This window comes from Erigeron canadensis, chromosome 2 (assembly GCF_010389155.1).
Source record: "Erigeron canadensis isolate Cc75 chromosome 2, C_canadensis_v1, whole genome shotgun sequence".
Taxonomy (NCBI): Eukaryota; Viridiplantae; Streptophyta; class Magnoliopsida; order Asterales; family Asteraceae; genus Erigeron; species Erigeron canadensis.
Genome location: NC_057762.1, coordinates 3,020,085 through 3,038,326, shown reverse-complemented (window position 1 = coordinate 3,038,326; position 18,242 = coordinate 3,020,085). Strand labels below are relative to the sequence as shown.

At 34.4% G+C, this 18,242-nt stretch overlaps 2 protein-coding genes and 1 pseudogene across 4 annotated transcripts; 2 read left to right on the top strand and 1 right to left on the bottom strand.

The window, feature by feature from the left end:
• Positions 1–902: 902 nt before the first annotated feature.
• LOC122589048 (O-fucosyltransferase 6-like) lies at positions 903–7,443 on the bottom strand. 3 transcript variants are annotated; one of them, XM_043761289.1, is made up of 11 exons: positions 7,198–7,443; positions 7,025–7,102; positions 6,836–6,926; positions 6,024–6,100; positions 5,844–5,932; positions 5,204–5,387; positions 4,950–5,131; positions 3,658–3,760; positions 2,867–3,198; positions 1,655–1,799; positions 1,445–1,562 (listed from the first exon to the last, which is right to left on the bottom strand). In XM_043761289.1, exons 1-11 carry the CDS (start codon positions 7,348–7,350, stop codon positions 1,539–1,541), a joined length of 1,458 nt encoding a protein of 485 aa, XP_043617224.1. In that variant the 5' UTR covers positions 7,351–7,443; the 3' UTR covers positions 1,445–1,538. The 3 variants fall into 3 exon arrangements, with proteins under 3 accessions (XP_043617222.1, XP_043617223.1, XP_043617224.1); XM_043761287.1 differs by having other exon boundaries at positions 903–1,799; XM_043761288.1 differs by having other exon boundaries at positions 903–1,799; positions 7,031–7,102.
• Positions 7,444–10,821: 3,378 nt separating this feature from the next.
• LOC122587497 (pentatricopeptide repeat-containing protein At5g42310, chloroplastic) lies at positions 10,822–15,400 on the top strand. The gene is given in 7 exon segments (XM_043759683.1): positions 10,822–11,942; positions 11,944–12,153; positions 12,155–12,631; positions 14,097–14,249; positions 14,339–14,410; positions 14,795–15,014; positions 15,091–15,400. Coding segments are annotated over 6 exon segments (2,100 nt in total). The 5' UTR covers positions 10,822–10,859; the 3' UTR covers positions 14,900–15,014; positions 15,091–15,400.
• An 802-nt stretch (positions 15,401–16,202) lies between these two features.
• Positions 16,203–18,242, top strand: LOC122587510 (annotated as a pseudogene).

The following is an 18,242-nucleotide window of genomic DNA, read 5'->3' as shown; positions in this document are numbered from 1 at the left end:
AAACCTTTTAGTTACAATTATTAAAAACTTTTAAATGACCTTTTACACACAAAAAAGTCTTTATTCAAGTTATGATCGGAAATGTTCTAACTTCTAAGTTACAATCAGTCTATAGACGTACGTCCAACAATCCAATACAGATTTAAACTAAAGTAATTTGTAGCTAATAGCCACCTCATATTTGTACTTACACTTTATGTTTATATAATAAATATAGTATTCAATAAGATGCTTATACTTGCTATTATAATCCATGTTATAAAAGAAAAACCAAAGATCTTTTAATAATGGATTTTTATTCGAAGAGTGCATGACTGATTAACTACATAATTCGAAATTTTTCATAAACAAGTAGGAAATTTTGTAAGCGTGAAAAGGAGGAACAAATATCATTGTTTGAATAAAACATCATTGTTTTCATTTTGCTTAGATGACTTAAGTGTGTTTTTGTGTAAAAGAATTATAAAGATGATGATGAATATAAAAAAAATGACCAAATAGAATGATACTTGGTCGGTGTCTTTTAGATTGGATATATAAGGTGTAGACTGTCGACATATGATCTTACGTGCAACTTGACAAATCTACATGGCATTATTGGCTGTGTGTAACGCCACGTGTCAACTTGAAAATGAGTAAAACAAAATCGAAAAAAACGATGATGTGCTCCCAGCCCAATGAGAGGTGAAACAATCTCTAGCTACACACTTTAGCTTTTCCCGAAATCATGATCGTAAAAAGAGACAAGTTAAATCAATAACTTTCAAACCTTCTTTCGTGTGGTAATCCATAATTAGCCTTAACCAATAAAAAATTAAAAAAATTCATTAAAAGTATTTTTCAGATCAAGGTAATCACATAATTAGGCTTAACAAAAAAAAAAAAAAATCAACATAAGAATATTAATAAACGAACCTAGAAACATGATTCAAACATGTCATTAAAAACTGATCTAAAACTATACTTAATACATAATCAGTATACAAATAACAAATAAAATCTAGAAAAATATTAACAACCTAAAAGAACGCTCTTGTCTAGTACAGTACTTAACATGATATAACAGACAGTACAAATGGTAAAATTTCCATGGATGCTACATGTAACCTTCGGACATGTAGTCAATACAAAAACAACGCCTTCGACAAGGCGAGAGCCTAACTTGGCGGTATTGGTCTGCCGATTCACGACTATATCTACATAACTTACCCCCAAAACGACACAACAAACACATTTGGAAGCCGGAATTGCTCTTTCATCGTCTTTTGACTGTTTTCATTGTGATCACATCTTGGTGACTGTTCTTAATCTTCTGTGCCTCAAGTGCTGAATAAACCATGTATTGTTATTGCAAGTGCTTTCTTTAATCCGAAAGCAACTCTTCCAAATCGTTTTCCTCAGACATCAAATGAACATCATCCACATTTGTGTCGTTGAGAAGATACTGAAGATTAGAAACAATACCATCCTCATCTTCATCCATGTTATACGACTCTGTATCATCGTCTGGATATTCATCATCCCCAGCTTCATCTTCGTCAGAAATCCCATTCCCAATTTTTCTAGGGAGTGATACCAAATTGGCTTTAGCATTATTTTGTTCACATATACAAGAAGTCGGGTTTTCATGAAATTCACCTCTTCCAGGCCTTACCTCATTCGGCTCCCCCATGAAACCTACTTGATGAACCCGTACCCTTGATGAGAATTCTTCCCATGTCATGTTATCTCGGGCCATGAACAGATGAGACAGTTTTTTTGCATTTGGTCGTATTGTTGGTTTATGTCCAAAGTATCTCCTGTTAATTGTAGATCAAATAGGACTGATTGATTGATTGCTCAGAATCACATAATTAGGTTATAACTAGAGATATAATACTCGATGTTGATAATGACTAGTATTTTACAGCACATACTCACTTCCCCCACATATATATGTATGTATGTAATTTTGATATACCAGTTGTTTGCAACTGGTATGTAACTAATTACTCATATTAGCATAAAACGGGGTAATAATATATAAAATTCGGAAACATTGCTGGTCCATGTACTAAGTATCTCTTGTAACACAAGCCGATACAAAGTATTAGATTTACAATTGTTGGGACCCAAATTCATCGATTAAGTGTCCATTATCAAATTTCCCTAAGTAGATTTTTATGTTCTGCATTCTTTTAAATCTGATATTACATAAAATCTAAGATTTCATTTCATCACATGTTATGTCACTTGTAAATTACAATAGGCATGATTTGAATTCAGAATTTTTAATAATGGAACCTGTCAAGATTGTATACCAAGAGATATATTCGTTATATATTTTATTTTTCTCCCTGAAGTATGTACTCTCCTTTGTTTACTATGTTTCTGCCATGTTTTATCATGTGTCCATATAGGGAACTTAAGATCAAATATACTCTTTTTAGCGATGTGAATCTGAACTCTCCAGAAAAGTGGAAGTTCTAGAACTGTAATGGTTACTTGGTTAGACTTGGAGGTCACAAAATAAGCAGATCAGACAGGTTAGGTAACATGACTGAAAGGCTAATGTTTGGTATAGGCTGAAACAGGATGACTATGGCTTGACCCATATCCCATAGATGCGTTTTATCCAAAAAAACTGAACTATTTATAAGTTTGTCAAATAGGAAAAACTCTAATATTTTGAACAAAAATGAATTAGGAGGTTTACACTATAACTATCACTTTCAACGGATTTTAACCTGTTTGACTTGAATTTAGCAAATCTATAATAAGCTACCAGCTTGACCAGTTAAAGATTAAGAATAGAACCATTTATAACTAAATGAGTCAAAGTAGCTATCTCTACAAATGGCAAACTGAAAAGAGAGGAACAGCATACCTACGTCCAGCCAATATTTTCGCCATATTACCATTGTTATTGGTAACAAAAACATCGCTCTCATCACACACCATAAAGTCTAATGCAGCCATACGAGATGAAAATGGTAAGAACGGTTCGAGCTCTTCTTTGGTAGCTATGGTGTCTTTTGAGTGAATGTTTGGGAAAAGCGCCCTTAATGGAACCAATGTTTCATCCCCACCATATACTTCACCAGAAGCCACATATATATGAACATCTTTATCATAGCCAAGTGCTCTCAACATCAAACCAACTTCTTCAGGTGTTAGGGGGCATTTCCCTTGTCTTCTTTCTTTCTCTGGGTCGCTAATCTGCAAAAAAGATCGTAAACCATCAGGCATTCATTTAGTGACTTGAAAAGAAAAAAAAAATTCAAGTTGAATTTTATTTGTAGATGAATCCGTATTCAAGCCACACATACAGCAAGGTTGTCTCAAGTGTAAAGCTGATAAAGCTAGGATTTAGACCCCTGATTTTTTTAAGGCCCCATTTTTGTGCGATATCTATATATAGAAGCCTGTTTATAAAACCAAAGAAGTCTGAGTCTTTTTTTGAGAATTACGGAAACTATTTAATTACATTACAATCTATTTTTCTAACAAAATGGTTCGGCAGGTTTTATGCATTAAGTTACACTTTGAGAGAATTTTAACTCATCTCTTTAAGCCAACTTTTTTTGTTATTTTTCCTGATTGACCCAACATAACCCAATCAACCAATTCATTTGTAAATGGTGCAAAATTTCTGCATGACTGAAACCAGAAACATACATGTAAAGTTTTCCACCTCTTTCGTATTTTACTAAGTTCTTTTATTTCCTTCTGTCCTCCACCATAATAGCATCCCGAGAATGCAAGCATATCAGGTTCAAACCTGTAATAATAACAGGGCGTCTTAACCATAAGGCTACTAAAGCAAGTGATTTAGATCCAAATTTTGAAGCCCTAAAATTATACATAGTATATAAGTATATATGTATTATAAAGGTACTAGTCTTAACCATAAGGCTGATAAAGCAAGTGATTTAGGGCCAAATTTTAAAGCCCTAAAATTTATTATACATAGTATATACGTATATGTATTATCTAAAATATTATAAAGTTTACAATGTTATTATAGACATCTTTTGCTAAACATAATCAATAATTCAATTAGCGTCGTCAAATATATTTGTCAAAGATAAGTTAGAGTTTAGGCTCTTAATAAGAATGGAAATGGGAGGTTTTCTAGAGGACAAAATACTTGTTGGATAAATATGTATGTTACCCTCTCATCATAATTTCATAATAGAATCAATACTCAACTTTTTGAATGATGTAGTATAACTTTTTAGCTATAGAGAAAAGTTTGTGTTTCATCGGTATTCTATTTATACCACGAATTTAAAAATTCTTACCCTAGAAGTTTATAATTCATTCTCCACATAGATCATCACAATTATATTCACATCTATATATGAATCTCATCTTTGAAAATCCAATCAAAATACTAACAAAAGTGTCCAAGTTTGAATAAATATGTGTCGACTATATACTAATTGTAAATTCTGTAACTTCTGTCTCTCAACTCTTCACAATTTCAAGTTAACTCAAAACTAAATCTATTGTTTTACGCCTTTTAGCTAATTATATCTTAGTAGTGATTATGTAGCATACTAGCATTTACATCAAATATATTGTTAAATAATGTCAGCTTTTAATATATTTTTATATTTTTGAAAGGTAGTCAGCTTTTAATATATGAATCTACTTCCCAAGGTATTAACTAAAATCCTAACTACTTACTATAAACTCGTATTTTATAAGGCATCAATCAAAAATCTCGCTTTAGGCCTCTAAAGACTTTAAGACGGCCCTGATTATTAAGATTGAGTTTGGGTTAAAAAACTAAAGATAAAAGGAACCAAAACACTAATGGGTAAGAAGGATCCAACTGGCCTAAGATTTAACTTTCCAATTTAGTGAGAATCTAATAAAGTTATTCGTAGCCCACTAATGATAGCAGTATAATGCTCTCTGCCTCTCTTGAACAAAGAATGGTGGAAGGACCGACAAAGGCCTACCTCAAGTGCAGAGAAACAAAGTGTTTGCCCATTTTCCTCATCCGATTGACCAACACTTGACCCATCTTAATTATGGGATCAGTGAACCTCAAAGCATGGTAGTTTACCCTGCATCTAAGTTTCTGAAAATCAGTTTCTAACTTGTTAGCAAGTCTGTAATCAAACTTGCTCAGCTGAACAGCCTGCAAATAAAATAGATGCATATAAGTTGTCGCTAATTCTGAAAATTATAAAATAAAACTCACAAAACTTACGCGCCTCTTCGAAAACAAAGGGAGAACACGAATATAATAGCATCTCTCGTTACATTTTCTAGGCACACGAGTACTGTATGGAGACCATTTCCGGCCTCCCTTATGAGGAAGTTCTCTAATAATTTTAACATCTTTGGATAATTGTGATATGAACCAATCAACATCAAATATCTCGGAAAAAGTACTGCAAAAAAGACCATTATCAGTTATATACAACTACTTAAGGGCGTTTGGGTTCACATTTTGGAACCACCATCTGATTATTGCGACTTTGTTTTGATTGATTTGATGAGTAAATTATGATGCTTCTGCTTACTGGTTTATTAGGAAGTCAAATAATCAGTTTCACAACAGCCACAACAGAACATATTATCTAAGGGTAAAATAAGCTACCCAAATCTTAGATACTTTATTTTCATTTCACAAATGTCGCCACTTTAAAAAATAAAATAAAAAACTGGTCATGTTAGGATTTAATATTCAAGTTAACCACAACCCGCCAAACACTGTCTGATTATCATAACAAAAAACACACGCAAACTTACACACCTTATAAATTATAATACTATATGTCTGGGGAAAAAGTTACTGTAAATCCACATACCCACATTTTATGTTGAATGATATATCAACAACTAACCTAGCATCCTTCCAGAAAGATTTCTTATCCAGTTTAGGTACAACAAGAGTAGCATTGAGAATACGTGCAGCAACAACAGCATCTGTGATCTGAGAAAATGAAAATGGGTAAGATAAATATAAGCTAAAGAATATAAACAAAGCATAAGCACCTTTAACATATAGAGATATTTAGACTCACCCCAGTTCTTTGTTGGTTTAAACCTCCACTAGTTGCAATTAGCAAGTAGCGATTAGGCCGTGTAATTGCTTGAGCTTCTGCGGTTTAAGAAAACAGCCAAATTGAACCCACAATTCGACAAAACACAACCAGAACTCTACGTTTTTGCAAAACTTAGGGGGATGTTTGGATTTGTATTTTAGAACTGAATATTCAGTTATTTTTAGTTTTAGTCGCAATAATTAGTTTTATATATTTGGATACACATTCTGCTTTACAGGTCAAAAGTTTTGAAAAACAAGCTTCACACCTACTGCAACTAAACTATCAAAAAGAAAACATTGAAATTACCTAGTTACCTCTTATTTATATAGTCATTTTACATAAGGATTTCTTAAAGAATCAAAATTTAGCAAACACTAAACAGAAGCATATAGAAACACTAATCTGATATTGGCCGTTTAATTCAGGTGCAAAAATCTCAAAGGTCTAAGGGCACTAAAAATGCATACAAGTTATCATGTCATCAAACTTATAATTCATTTCATTTGAACGTAGCTGACTTCCTATAGTTTGTGCACCGACCAGATGACGCGTTGTCACGTCAGCAAAAAGTTGCCGGTTACCAGATGAAAAAAAAGCGAGCAAATACATAACAATATCAATGAACAGAATGTTCCATTACATACACATAATTTAGAAAGCGGGTACACGAAACAACAAAACAATACTAATTAGGATACATTTTGGTGTCCACTTGGACTTAATAGAAAACCAGTTTTTCACAAAATTCATATCGAAACATCCCCACATTTCGTTATTTAAACACTTACTCGGAAACTGAATGGTGGCATTACTACATCCAAAATAATATCTTGACATACTTGTACTCCATAGATTCCTTTCACTAATCTTGCTACTAGTCTAAATAGAAAAAATAAATTCATAACTAAATTAGATCAAAAATATACTCAATGCCCACTATACGAAAACATTCACTATACGAAAGTCGAAAACCAAACCGGAACTTTGAAGATTGAGGTAACCCTCCTCCTAGTATCAACATTATCTTCATCTGGGTTAATCCTAGTATCATTAATCTGACAATAAAGATTCAATTAAACAATTAAAGATCAAAACTTGATGTCAATATAATGATATATATATACATATGTATATATATGAAAATACTTACATGGGTTTGTTTTTTGAAGTGTAGAAAGTGATCTGGGTTTGGGGCAAGAAAAGAAAGTAAGAAATAGAGAATGAGAATGGTGCCAGAGATGACCGGAATTAGGTGACGGAAACGGTGGTGTTTGTGATTGTGACGCCGCCGGTGACCGTCCATGATGACGGTGGCGACGGCGGAGTATGGTTGAGTGTGTGTTTTTGTGTTCTGGTGGATGTGCTGTCAGGGAATGTAAGGATTAAGGAAGTGTTATTCAATTTTTTAAAAAGAGGTTTTTGCACCGCAAAAATATCTTGTTGAACTTGTTGGATTGCCTAGTTGGATCCGGTTAAATAATTGAACTTGTTGGATTGACTAATTAAATTTTTACATGATTATCATTTACGATAACAGTATCCGTACGTTGTGACGATGATGGAGATGATGGCGGAGTGGTGATATAATGGCGGCGACAGTGATGAGCTACTCTACCTGACAGGCTCCGCCCTTAGCCGTACGGGATCCGTCATCGGATTTAAAAATTTGTCAAAAGTATATCGAATGACTACTCTAATAAAAAAACATGAAATTTTAAGAACACCCATATAATTTTTATACTTTATCGATCTGTGGTTTTTGAGATAAAATATTTTGAATAAATTAGAAGAATAAAATGATTTATGGAGGAGATAGAAAAAAATTATTGGTTGAGATTTGAGAAGAGAGAAAAGGGTATTATAGTTATTTTAGGTAAATATAGAATAGATATGAATGACATTTTGGAGAGGTACTTAAAATCAACATTGAAAATTTAAGTTCAATATTGAAAATCAAGAAAAAATCTGCTTTATAATATATATATAGATATATATATATATATATAGATTAATAAAATTTTTAATAGTTAAATAACCGAAAAATCTTTATCTATTAAGATTTCTAATAGTCAACGGTCTGGGTTTCGGTTTTAAATATCATGCATTGTCGCGTTTTGAGTTTTGTCCAATCAGGTCGGGTTAGTCGGATTTTGGCTGGTGCTTATATCTATTTTGTGGAATAAGTATCACCTTATACTCTACTAAACGAAATTAAAAGATGATGTTTGAAATGCTTGTTTGGCAAGTGATTAAGGGTGTTACCAAGATAAATGGTATTTTGTGATAATCTAACCATTTGGTTAGCATAACTTTAAAAAAACTTCCAATGTAAGTATATAATTTGAATACTGTTAAATCAAAATTGAATCTAAGGTGCAGTTTGGTTCACAAATATTTTTGAAAAAAATTAGAATCTGTGAAAAGAATTGGAATTTAAAGAAATTGGAATTGGAAAGTTTTAAAATATGTTTTGTGTTTGAATAACAGAATTCAATGGAATTCAGTTAAAGGAATTTAAATATAAATCATGTAAAATGACAAAATTAACCTCTATTGTAATTAACATATTTTTATACATCTTTTTGTTAATAATAATAATAATATTAATAAATAAATTAATTAATTAATAACAATGATGATAACAAAGACTCAGAGAAAAAAGACACTATATACAAATAATAAGACTACCTATCCATCTTTCTGTTCTCTTTCTTTTTCACTTTAACATCATCATCTTCTTATCCAGATCCCATTTTACTTTCTTACTTCTTTTTTCTAATTTGTTGTTTCAAAATCATTTAAACCTTACTAATAAAAAAAAATGAAAAGAGATCACAAAAACAAGATAGATATGATTCTAAATTTCTAATCATCGGTTGTGGCTGCCATGGTGATAAATGGTGGCTACCGTGGTGGCAAATGGCGGCTGACATGGAGGTAAACGACAACTGCCATGGTGGTAGCGAGGTTGGTGGCAGGTGGCGGCACATCAACATTGTAGGTGATAGGGTGATTGCCATGGATTTTCTAATCACTAGCGGCGGCGCCAAGGCGGCGGGAGGGTTGTGGTGGTGGTTGCTGGCGGGGTGGTGGCAAAGTAAAGAACAATGGTTGCAGCTGAAATACCATGAAGAAAATGTTTGTATGCTTTGGGGCTTTTTTGTAAAAATGTTTTTCCAATGGAATTAAAACTTTCCATGGGTAGATTGAAGGATTTGTAAATTCTCTATTTCAAGGAATTTGAGGAAAAGTTTTGAATTTCAATTCCTTATTTTTTTTCCAACCAAACAACGAAAAGCATTGAATTTAGATTTTAATTCCATAAAATTCCTTGGAATTCCATTAACCAAACATCCCCTAAGTCTCATAATTTCTTTGTAAAATATCTCTTTCTATCAGAAAGTCTATGTCTATCATTTTTTTCTCTCTTTTCTTTATGTTCATAATTTTATATTTCCTCTCTTTTTTTTCTTCATCTTCTCTTGATCGAACTATTAATGTTTTTAAAAAAATTACTAGCTAATGCAATTAAAATATTGATAGGCAATTAAGATAAGTATAGTAAATATTATTTCATATCAATATTTTTATATCATCAGATGAAGTTTCTTTTGTAAAATAATAATAGCACATTATATGTATAAAATTTAGATCCATGCCCCACATCTTATATTCCCTAATTACATCTGTAGTTTTCCTAATCTTCGATCCTCAAATTTATAGCTTCATTTATATTCGCAAAGACAAAACTCTCATTTCTTTCTTCACCACAACAAATTATTTTATTTCTTTCCTGTCAAATGTTGTATCTAGTAACTTCGAAAATTAGCATTCCCATAAAAATGCTACGGTAATGTATTAATTTAACACTTGAATGACATTATGGTCGCAATGTTCCCCCAATCAGTAGTTATTCTCAAAATATAACTCTTCTTTTAACATTCCTCCTACACGGTCTTTGAAAACTCAAAAGTGAAAAATGATTATGAGAATCTGCCTATGCTTTTGTTTTGATAACATTTCATATTATCATTTTTACTATTAACCATAATTGTTGACACATATGGCTGTGTTTTCTCGTAAAAACCATACAATCTTACTCCAATGTACTTCTGCAATGTTGTCTCTATAATTATATCAAATACTCTTAACAGAACTCTACATTTTTATCATCATTCTTCTTTCACATCATTCTTCCATTTGTATATTAACAGGAATAGGAACTTCTACTAAAAATGGATACTGATCTACCAACTCAACAGGCCAACTCCATTCTTCACTATCAATCATATTACATGTATTTTGATATTCATTAATGAAATTGAATCTGAATAAATAAACTTAGATTTCATAGTTAATTCCAGGTAAATTGAAAAAGCTATGAGGAAAGGTAGAAACAACTTATTTAATTCCTATAAGTTGTGTAACATTTGAGTGTTCCCTCATCGGTGGTTCGGTGACAATGATAAAAGTTTTTATCAGGTCAAAGTAACGACAATGCTTAGATTGTTATAATTTTTAATATCTTTTTTTCACTATTTTCGGTCGTTTTTAAAAGTCTTTTAGCATTTTATATTTTTATTTCTTATTTAATTGCACAAATATATATATATATATATATCTATATAAGTTTAATGTTAATTAAACATCATATATTAATTTAACCCATAACACTAATAAAAATTGTTACCGTATCATTTGAAATATATTTGATAAGATGAAGGCCCTATATATATCCAAATCCCACAAACACTTGTATAGAAAATAGAAACACTACTTCATGTTTTTCAAACCACCCAATATACACAAAAAATGAACAGTCTCCTTCTCCCTCCACCCTTATCCACCACCATCTCCACCACCACCACCACCACCAAATCCTTCCTTAACCACCACCACCAACCACCACTCCCTTCAAGCCACGTCATCACCCACTCTTCCCTCCGTTCCCCTTCTTCCCCTTTCTTGTCCGAAAACGACACCCTCACTCAATCCGACGTCGTTTCACAACACTTCCCTCACCGCCAATACGATTTCACCCCATTACTCACCTTCCTTGCCACCACCAACTCACCCAACTCGCCCGACTCACCTGACCCACCAGCCTCACTGGCCCAGACCGAGTTACGCCTCGCTGAGTCATACCGAGTTGTCCCTGCTCCACTTTGGCACTCGCTTCTTAAAACCTTGACGGCACCCACCTCGTCAACTTCATTCGAAACTGCTCACGCGCTTGTCACGTGGCTTCAGAAGCATAATTTATGTTACAAGTATGAATTACTGTACTCAATTCTTATCCACGCGCTTGGACGCGCCGAAAAACTGTATGAAGCTTTTTTGCTTTCACAAAACCAAGAATTAACTCCTATTATTTACAATGCTCTTATTGGCGCGTGTGCGCGTAACAATGATTTGGAAAAAGCTATTAACTTAATGAATAAGATGAAACAAGACGGATATTGTAGTGATTTTGTTAATTATAGTTTAATTATTCAGTCATTAGTTAGAAGTAATAAAATTGATTGTGTTTTGTTGGAAAAATTATATAATGAAATGATATATGATGGTATTGAATTAGATGGACAATTGTTGAATGATTTAGTTTTGGGGTTTGCGAAATCGGGTGATTTGGACCGGGCTATGTCGTTTTTAGGTGAGATACAGGGGAAAGGGATGAACCCGAGAACGAGTACGGTGGTTTCGTTGATTTTGGAGCTGGGTAATGTAGGACGGGCTGATGAGGCCGAAGCGATATTTGAAGAGATTAAGGAAGGTGGAAGTGGAGGAGGACTAGTTGTGCCTAGGACTAGAGCGTATAACGCGGTTTTGAAAGGGTATGTTAAGAATGGGAGTTTAAAAGATGCGGAAATGGTTGTGAGTGAGATGGAACGAAATGGGGGTTATGCCGGATGAACATACGTATAGTCTTTTGATTGATGCGTATGGGAATAACGGAAGGTGGGAAAGTGCGAGGATTGTTTTGAAAGAGATGGAGGCTAGAGGTGTGAAGCCGAGTTCGTTCGTTTTTAGTAGGATTTTAGCTAGTTATCGAGATAGGGGTGAGTGGCAAAAAAGTTTTAAAGTGTTGAAAGAGATGCAGAAGTGTGGGGGTGAAGCCGGATATACAATTTTATAATGTGATGATTGATACGTTTGGGAAGTATAATATACTTGATCATGTAATGGCCACGTTAGAGAAGATGAAAGGGGAAGGGATTGAGCCGGATACTGTTACTTGGAATACGCTTATAGATTGTTATTTTAAGTCGGGGGATTATAAAAGAGCGGAGGAGCTGTTTGATGAAATGAAGCAAAGTGGATGTTCGCCTTGTACGACAACGTATAATATAATGATTAATTCGTATGGGTTGCAAGGGAAGTGGAATGAAGTTAAGAGCTTGTTGGGGAAGATGCAGAGTGAAGGTTTGTTGCCTAATGTTGTTACTTATACTACATTGATTGATGTATATGGGAAGTCGGGGAAGTACACTGAAGCAATCGAGTGCTTGGAAGTGATGAAGTCTGCTGGTATGAGGCCGTCGACGACCATGTATAATGCCTTGATTAACGCATATGCACAAAAGGTATGCTCGCCACCTTGTATTTATATATCTTTTTATGCATACATTGGATTTTGTTTGTTGTCTTGTGCCTTCTTTTAGTTGATAAGGGGATTAAAGCTCCCACCAAATTCTTCCTATAGTTTGGGAAATAATGCAGTAGCGTAAATTTATAGACGTTATCTATAGATGTTAAAAAAACTAGGTCGTTGAGAGGAAAGCTAATCATTTTTGACTAGTGCTATAGGCATTCAAAGAGTACATTTATAGACGTTATCTGAACTTAGAAGACATGTTTCAGTCGAGGAGTTAAAACTAGAAAAGGCAATTTTGGCCCATTTAAAACAAACGGGTGAATTTATGCCAAGCAGTTCTGAATTGGTTAAGCTAAAAGACTTAACTGAAATGTAAACGGGTCAAATGGGTCGAACAAGCTAAGAACCATCCTAACTGTATTCAAGTGCATCTAAGTTGTATTGTTAGAAATAGTTTGTTATTATTGTAAAACCGTATATTTTTCTCATTTTCTGTTGGTACTTGACACAATACTAATACATGCTTTATTAGAAAAAAGTGAACTAAAGAAAATGATTCCAGTTTGTCTCGTACTCAGTTATGTTAAAGGCTCAAGACACAAAAGGTCCCTACTCCGTAGGTCTAGGCGTATTTCATTGCTAGGCACATTATATCAAATAAATTCAAGAGTAAATATATAGAAGTAAACAACTATATGGCACTCGAAGTATTAACCATAATTAAGTACCATATGTAAATATCAAAGATAGCTAAATTATTTACTCAAAATATTGAACATAGTTCATTTCCATATTCCGATGTGTCATGCATAGCTGAAGAAAGTAAAAAAAGCAGGTAGAGTAGAAAACATCAAGCCATAAATTATAGTCATTAAGCTCCTAATCCTCATTGAATTGATTCTTCATTCTTACCTATAGAAGTCAGAAAGCTTGAAAGAAAGGAATTACAAAATTTGATGGATATGTCGACTGAGGAGCTGAGATTAGTGGAAGACATAGTTTCTAGTGTTTTTCCTTTAAAGCATAATATATTAATATGTAGGCTCTAAAAGACTAATAGGATCCAAATACCCAAATTTAGTCGACAACAAAAGAGGTAATTGCCGAAATATTTACCAGGCGCACCTAAGCCCTTAAACCAAGTCACTGCACCTGGGTGAGACTCTTAATGTGCCTCCCAAACATGTAAACAGACTCATGGTTTGAGTCTGGTGGGCCATGACTCATGAGCCTAGGCGTGTGCTTTTAATTACCCATATTGATATGCAACCTCCCTTTTGCCATGCAAAGTCAAAATTGTAACATTTTGTTGTGGATAAATATGAATGTTGTTTGTGTTATTGTAAATGGCTACCAGGTTAAGAACGACAACGTTAACATTCTCGGTAATCAGTCTGACGTTTTTGTCAACATTCTAAGCTTCTCTAACTTTTTTGTATTTAATTATTGAACAGGGTCTATCAAATCAAGCCGCTAATACATTTCGGATGATGACAAGTGATGGTCTGAAGCCTAGCAATTTAGCTCTCAATGCGTTAGTCAATGCGTTTAGTGAGGATAGAAGAGACGTTGAAGCCTTTGCAGTTTTACAATACATGAAAGAAAATGCAAGTGTTCTTCAACTTTTCCATATCTTGATCATTGTATCACCCAAGTTGCGCCTAAGCTAATTTCATTGTTACTGTGTAAATAACAGGGCCTGAAACCTGATATAGTCACATACACTACTCTTATGAAAGCTTTAATTCGTGTGGAAAAGTTCAGTGAGGTAAGAATCTGCAGCTTCTTTTATGTACAACTATTATAAAACACAAAGGACGGTCATAAAATCTGGATTGTTCTTGCTGAAGTACAGAAGCATAAAAAGTGAAATTTAAACCTAAGAATAGATAATTATATTTTGGAATAGTTTTAGGCATGCAGAAGGGGGGTCTATCCACAAGATGATTTTAAAATGTTTGGCCAAAATAGATTTCAAACTTATTCCTGAGTAATCTAAACTTGCTACCTAAGTTTGTAATTGAACAAAGTTAACAATTTCGCTCGATTTAAAATATAAACCTTGAAGAGTTTTGAGAAATTTGACTCTTTCCTTTTTTTTTTTTTAAGTCATTGCTGAAAAGCATATAACCTAAATTGTGCAAAATTTCAGGTTCCACATGTTTATGAGGAAATGGTACAATCTGGGTGCACTCCTGATGGAAAAGCCAGGGCCACATTAAGGTCTGCCCTGAGGTATATGAGACGAACCCTGTAAATCATAGTTCAGTATGAAAGAAATTAAAGTATTCAAAGGCACTTTGTTACCCACCATAAACCACATGCTTGGCCACCGGTGTCAATACTCGACGGCAACACAGAATACACACGAGGTCAGTCTCTTGCTCAACCTTTTCCACCAGAAATCTTATTAAGATGTTGGATTCTTACTTTCTTTGTGTTTGACAGGTGTGACATGGATCAGACGAATTGTGTTGTAATTATCACGTACATAACTTCAAGTTGATGCTAAGGCCACGAGTTGATACAAGGATGCAATATATTGAAGATTCGTGCACAACCGAAGTGTAATACATACCATTTTCTCATTACTTTCGTATTATATTTGCACATACCCCAGTTGTAGGAGTATTTTTTCATCAGACAACAGTTACCTTGGCATCAAACTGTAGTCAGTGACAAGTATTACCCTAGCCTGTAAACCTTAAATGTATATTCTGTATATCTTGCTATACATGAAATAGATTTACTTTTTGAATTCGTATGATGAAGTTTTGTTTATAAGCATTTGTATGTGAAATGTTTCTAACAGAGGCAGCTAAATAGCATACATAGGCGGGTTAGATAATGGATCAGAACGAATTATGTCAAAAACTAGTACAGTAATATGTTTCAACAGTTGAAAGGGGGTGGATCAGTTTTACTTTAAACACTTCTTACAGAATGTTTTCTAAAAAATCATAATTTGCATATCAAACATGATAACAAAATGTCAAAATCTATCCGATCGTATTAGCAATCCAATCAATTTAATCTAACGATTTAGGTTTTATGCTAAGAAACTCACCATTTAGTAATTATCAACCCCTGCTCGTGCTGCCATTTGACCTCTTACTTTTGAGCTAGTTTTGTTTTTTTTAGCATGTTGATATGTTAAAGAGAACAAACCTGATCGAATTTTTAATAAGCTGAAATTGACATCTAGCATAGTGGTGCTATTTTAAGCTGTAAGCCTGTAACCCTTCTTGTCTAACAGTCTATGCCTCTGAGCCAAATTTCAATGTAGTATTGCACCTGCTAAGACAAGAAAATCAAAATAAAATAACAGCAGGTAGTTGATTCCAAGAAACTTAGGTAGTTTCAGCATATGCCAACTTTAGTATTAGATATACCCATGCAGCCAAGAACAAGAATGTTATAATACCAATATCCCGTTCCAAATTGATAAGGTTACCAGTATACAATTAGTCATCCAGCTGTCTAGACAAGAAAACGGCTGTTGAGACTTTTAAGTGTATATCTAGTTATCTACTATAATCGACCAAGTAACCTCTTGAAAGATGGCAATGGTTCAGATACTATCTAGTGAAATCGTGAAACCATCTTCCCCAACACCACAACACCTAAGAACGTTCAATCTTTCTGTCTCGCATCAAGTTGTTCCTACTGCTTACGCCTCAGTCATCATCTATTATCCCAGTCAAGATGGTGAGGCTCAAGCAGCTAAAGAGATCATTATCAGAAACATTAACTCAGTTTTACCCTCTAGCTGGGACTGTCAAAGATGACTTTACCATTGATTGCGATGACATTGGTGCTTACTATGCAGTAGCTTGCGTCAGTACTAGTCTCACAGAGTTCTTGAAACATCTTGATTTGGACTCGATAAATCGTTTTCTCCCGTGTGACCCTACTTTCAATGGACCAAGTGTAGGAATTCATGTGACTAATGTCCAGGTTAACATATTCGAGTGCAGTGGATTTGTAATTGGTTTGTGCATTTCGCATAAGATCCTTGATGCAGCTGCACTTGCCACTTTTTTGAAATGTTGGGCTGCACTACTATGATGTAAGAAGTGAGTATTCTTTTTATGTAACTTTCTGCATGAATACAAGCGTGTAATACTTCAAACTTATTAGTGTGTAGATTTCAAAGTTAGAACCTGTATTTATGCATGCTTATGAAAGAATATAATTACCAAATCCTCTTCAGCCTAGCAGTATTTGAATGGACCCATCAACCAGTGGTGGACCCAGGGGGTGCCCGGGGGGCACGTGAACCACATAAGTTTTTTCATGTAGTGTAATTTTCGTCCAACAGTATGATTTCTAAGAATATGTACACGAGGTCCAAGAGAAAATGAACAAGGTCCAAATGTTTTGTGAATCTGATACTTTTCGGTCCTAAGTCCACCACTGCCATCTACTATGAGCCTATGAGGTCGTCGGTTCTGTAACTATTTGGTGGACCGGAAAAATAGAAAGAATAGAGTAGGATGTGTACAAGTTGTGGACACTTGAAATTCGACAATTTAATACCTTTGTAGTTGAAAGTGTGAAGATTCAGTTGTAACTCTTTACAAACCTTCCTTACGAGTAGCATCAGTTAAGTTTATTGTAGTACTTGCAGGCAAGAAGAAGTTTTGTATCCTGATCTAACCACACCTTTCCTACCTGCAAACGACACTCAGCTCAGAGGTTTATCGATGGGTATATAGGCATCTTTGATTAAGATAGGAAAATGCAGTGCAAGGAGATTTGTTTTTGATCATTCTGCAATTGCCACACTCAAGAGCGAGGCAGCCAGGAATGGAGTGCAATATCCAACAAGCGTTGAGGTGGTCTCTGCATTTGCTATGGAAGTGTGGCTGCATCTAGCAAAATATGTGGTTTCACGAAGACATCTTTGACCCACGCAGTCAACCTAAGAAATAGATCAGGAAACTCCCTGTCAGAAAACTCTATCGAAAACTTGGTTTGGCTAGCTAGCGCAGAATCTGGAACTGTGACCGACATGGTCTTGCTTGACCTAGTAAACCAGGTAAAATCTCAGAATCTGGCAGCGTCCTGTATTCAGTAGTTCACTTATATTTAGGTTTTAGCCATAAATCAAATATTTTTACTCCCTGATTAGTAATGTAATGAATCTGTAAGCTTTGCCCCTTGCCTTTCATAATATCGTAAGATATATGGTTTTGGCACTATAAGTAAGAGGAAGTATATTGGAAATCAATAGTGAGTTTGTGACAACTACAAGGTGAAAAGGGACACAAGTGATGAACGAGTCCCTTGAACGGATGAAAGATTGTGGGAAGAAGAAGAACGTGGATTACATTGGATTTACGAGTTGGTGTAAGATGGGATTTTATAAGGTAGATTTTGGTTGGGCAAGCCGATATGGGTTTGCAGTAATGTGGCTCATGGTAGTCCAGTGTATATAGACTTTGTTTTTCTAATCGACACAAGATAGGTGATGGAATAGAAGCATGGGTGAACATGGATGAACAAAAGATGTATATATCCTTGAACATGATTCTGAACTCTTGGCGTTCACATCACTTGATCCGAGTCCTCTACAAATCTGTGAAGTTGCTATCTAG

What these genes read in the sequence shown, in the direction of transcription:
- LOC122589048 (XM_043761287.1), bottom strand. Translation starts at nt 7,350, where the DNA reads ATGGACGGTCACCGGCGGCGTCACAATCACAAACACCACCGTTTCCGT. An exon ending in TCTTTCTGGAAGGATGCTAG is followed by an intron (nt 5,388 to 5,843) that starts GTTAGTTGTTGA and finishes TCTTTTTTGCAG; the next exon opens with TACTTTTTCCGAGATATTTG. An exon ending in AAAATATTGGCTGGACGTAG is followed by an intron (nt 1,800 to 2,866) that starts GTATGCTGTTCC and finishes TACAATTAACAG; the next exon opens with GAGATACTTTGGACATAAAC.